Source organism: Etheostoma spectabile, chromosome 3, assembly GCF_008692095.1.
Source record: "Etheostoma spectabile isolate EspeVRDwgs_2016 chromosome 3, UIUC_Espe_1.0, whole genome shotgun sequence".
NCBI classification, from domain to species: domain Eukaryota; kingdom Metazoa; phylum Chordata; class Actinopteri; order Perciformes; family Percidae; genus Etheostoma; species Etheostoma spectabile.
The window spans coordinates 13,866,931-13,868,517 of NC_045735.1; the positions used below are offsets into that span (position 1 = coordinate 13,866,931).

Consider the following 1,587-nt stretch of genomic DNA (forward strand, 5'->3'; position numbering starts at 1 on the left):
TCTCTCTCTCTCTCTCTCTCTCTCTGTGGGGATCTTTTTGCCAGCTGAGAAGTGGTACAAACGTCACCTGACCTACCAGGTAGTAAACTGGCCTCGTCACCTGACTCTGGGCTCCGTGCAGTTGGCAGTGCGCGTTGCCTTCCAGTTGTGGAGCAACGTGTCCGGCCTGGTGTTCCAGGAGGCCCCTGAAGGCCCTGCAGACATCCGGCTGGCATTTTATGAGGGAGACCACAATGACGGGGCCAGCAATGCCTTTGACGGACCAGGTTGTTTGTGTGTTTGTGTGTGTTGATTGTTGTGATTGTTTTGTGTATGTAATTTGCTCTTATTCTCTCTTGCAAAACTTCTTAAATAAATAAAGCTTGCCAGTCCTGCTGTTTGTGTGTTCACAATAACCGGATTACTGTGAATAAACCAGATTAGGATAATAGGTTGATTACACACTCTGCACTGACCGGAATTACACAATAACAAGAGTTAGTTAACCAGAGTTTACGGTTTCTCTCCTCTTTGACTTTCAGGAGGAACTCTGGCTCACGCCTTCCTGCCTCGCCGGGGGGAAGCCCACTTCGACATGGCGGAGAGGTGGACGCTTAACGGACACAAGGGACACAACCTCTTCATGGTGACTGCCCACGAGATCGGTCACACTCTGGGACTGGAACACTCCCCGGTCCATCACGCCTTAATGTCACCATACTACAGGAAACTGGGCCGCAGCCTGGTGCTGAGCTGGGACGACATCATTGCAGTGCAGCAGCTGTACGGTGAGATGATGGTGCTTTTTTATAGGGATCTCTTCCAGCCCACAAATCTTATTTGTGGGTTTATTGTGACTGTGCGGACAAGCTTTGTTAAAAAATGTTCAACTTAAATTCTCATCCAGATTCAGACATTTTCAAGATGCCAAATCTTCCCTCAAGAAATGTTTTCTTTGTGGAATGGATAGTGTGTGGTCCCAAGGTCAAGTGGATTGGTGAACATAGCTCCTTCACTGGACACACAGAGATATTTTTACCGCTTCTTTCCTCAGTATAAAGTCTGAAGGGTTGGGGGGGGGGGAAGCACTTTAGTGGACAGATGACAAATGTCTCACTGTCTGGCCTCCAGACGGCTGAGTTAAAGAAAGCGAAAGGAATTGCTGACTTATGAAACCAGACTTGCCTTTGAGGGAACGCAGAAGTAGAGTCATTTTTACTCTGCAACCCATTAAATCTGGAGTTGTGGCACTGAGCTGTGAAAAGGCCAGAGAGGCAGCCCGAAGCGCACCAGCTGCAAACACAGAGTAAGATTGAGTAGAACTGCCACTCCGTTGAGAGTTCATTAAAACCTGGATTTGACAGAAAGAGAAAAATGTTTTTGCATTCCCTTTCAATTGTGTATTCGGATAAACATGATAAAACAAAAAATCTTGCGTCCAAATAGTAAACAACACTTTCTCTTTGTATTTTAGTTGAGTTTGTCTCTTACAGCAAACAGTAAGTTCTATCAGTTCCAGCTCTGTGGCCTCTCAGCTGAAAGGTTTAGACTGAGGGCAGCAGAGGGTGTGTGAACGTCAAAATAACACTCTGCCCCAAACCCCCCCCC

The 1,587-nt window shown here is 46.9% G+C and overlaps 1 protein-coding gene across 1 annotated transcript in view; it reads left to right on the forward strand.

Moving 5' to 3' along the window:
• Positions 1–1,587, forward strand: part of mmp28 (matrix metallopeptidase 28) — a 20,265-nt gene that overhangs the window by 12,472 nt on the left and 6,206 nt on the right. Inside the window, exons 4-5 of the mRNA XM_032510029.1 lie at positions 45–266; positions 522–767. Of these exons, the coding sequence (XP_032365920.1) occupies positions 45–266; positions 522–767 (468 nt within the window). The remainder of the gene's footprint in view (positions 1–44; positions 267–521; positions 768–1,587) is intronic.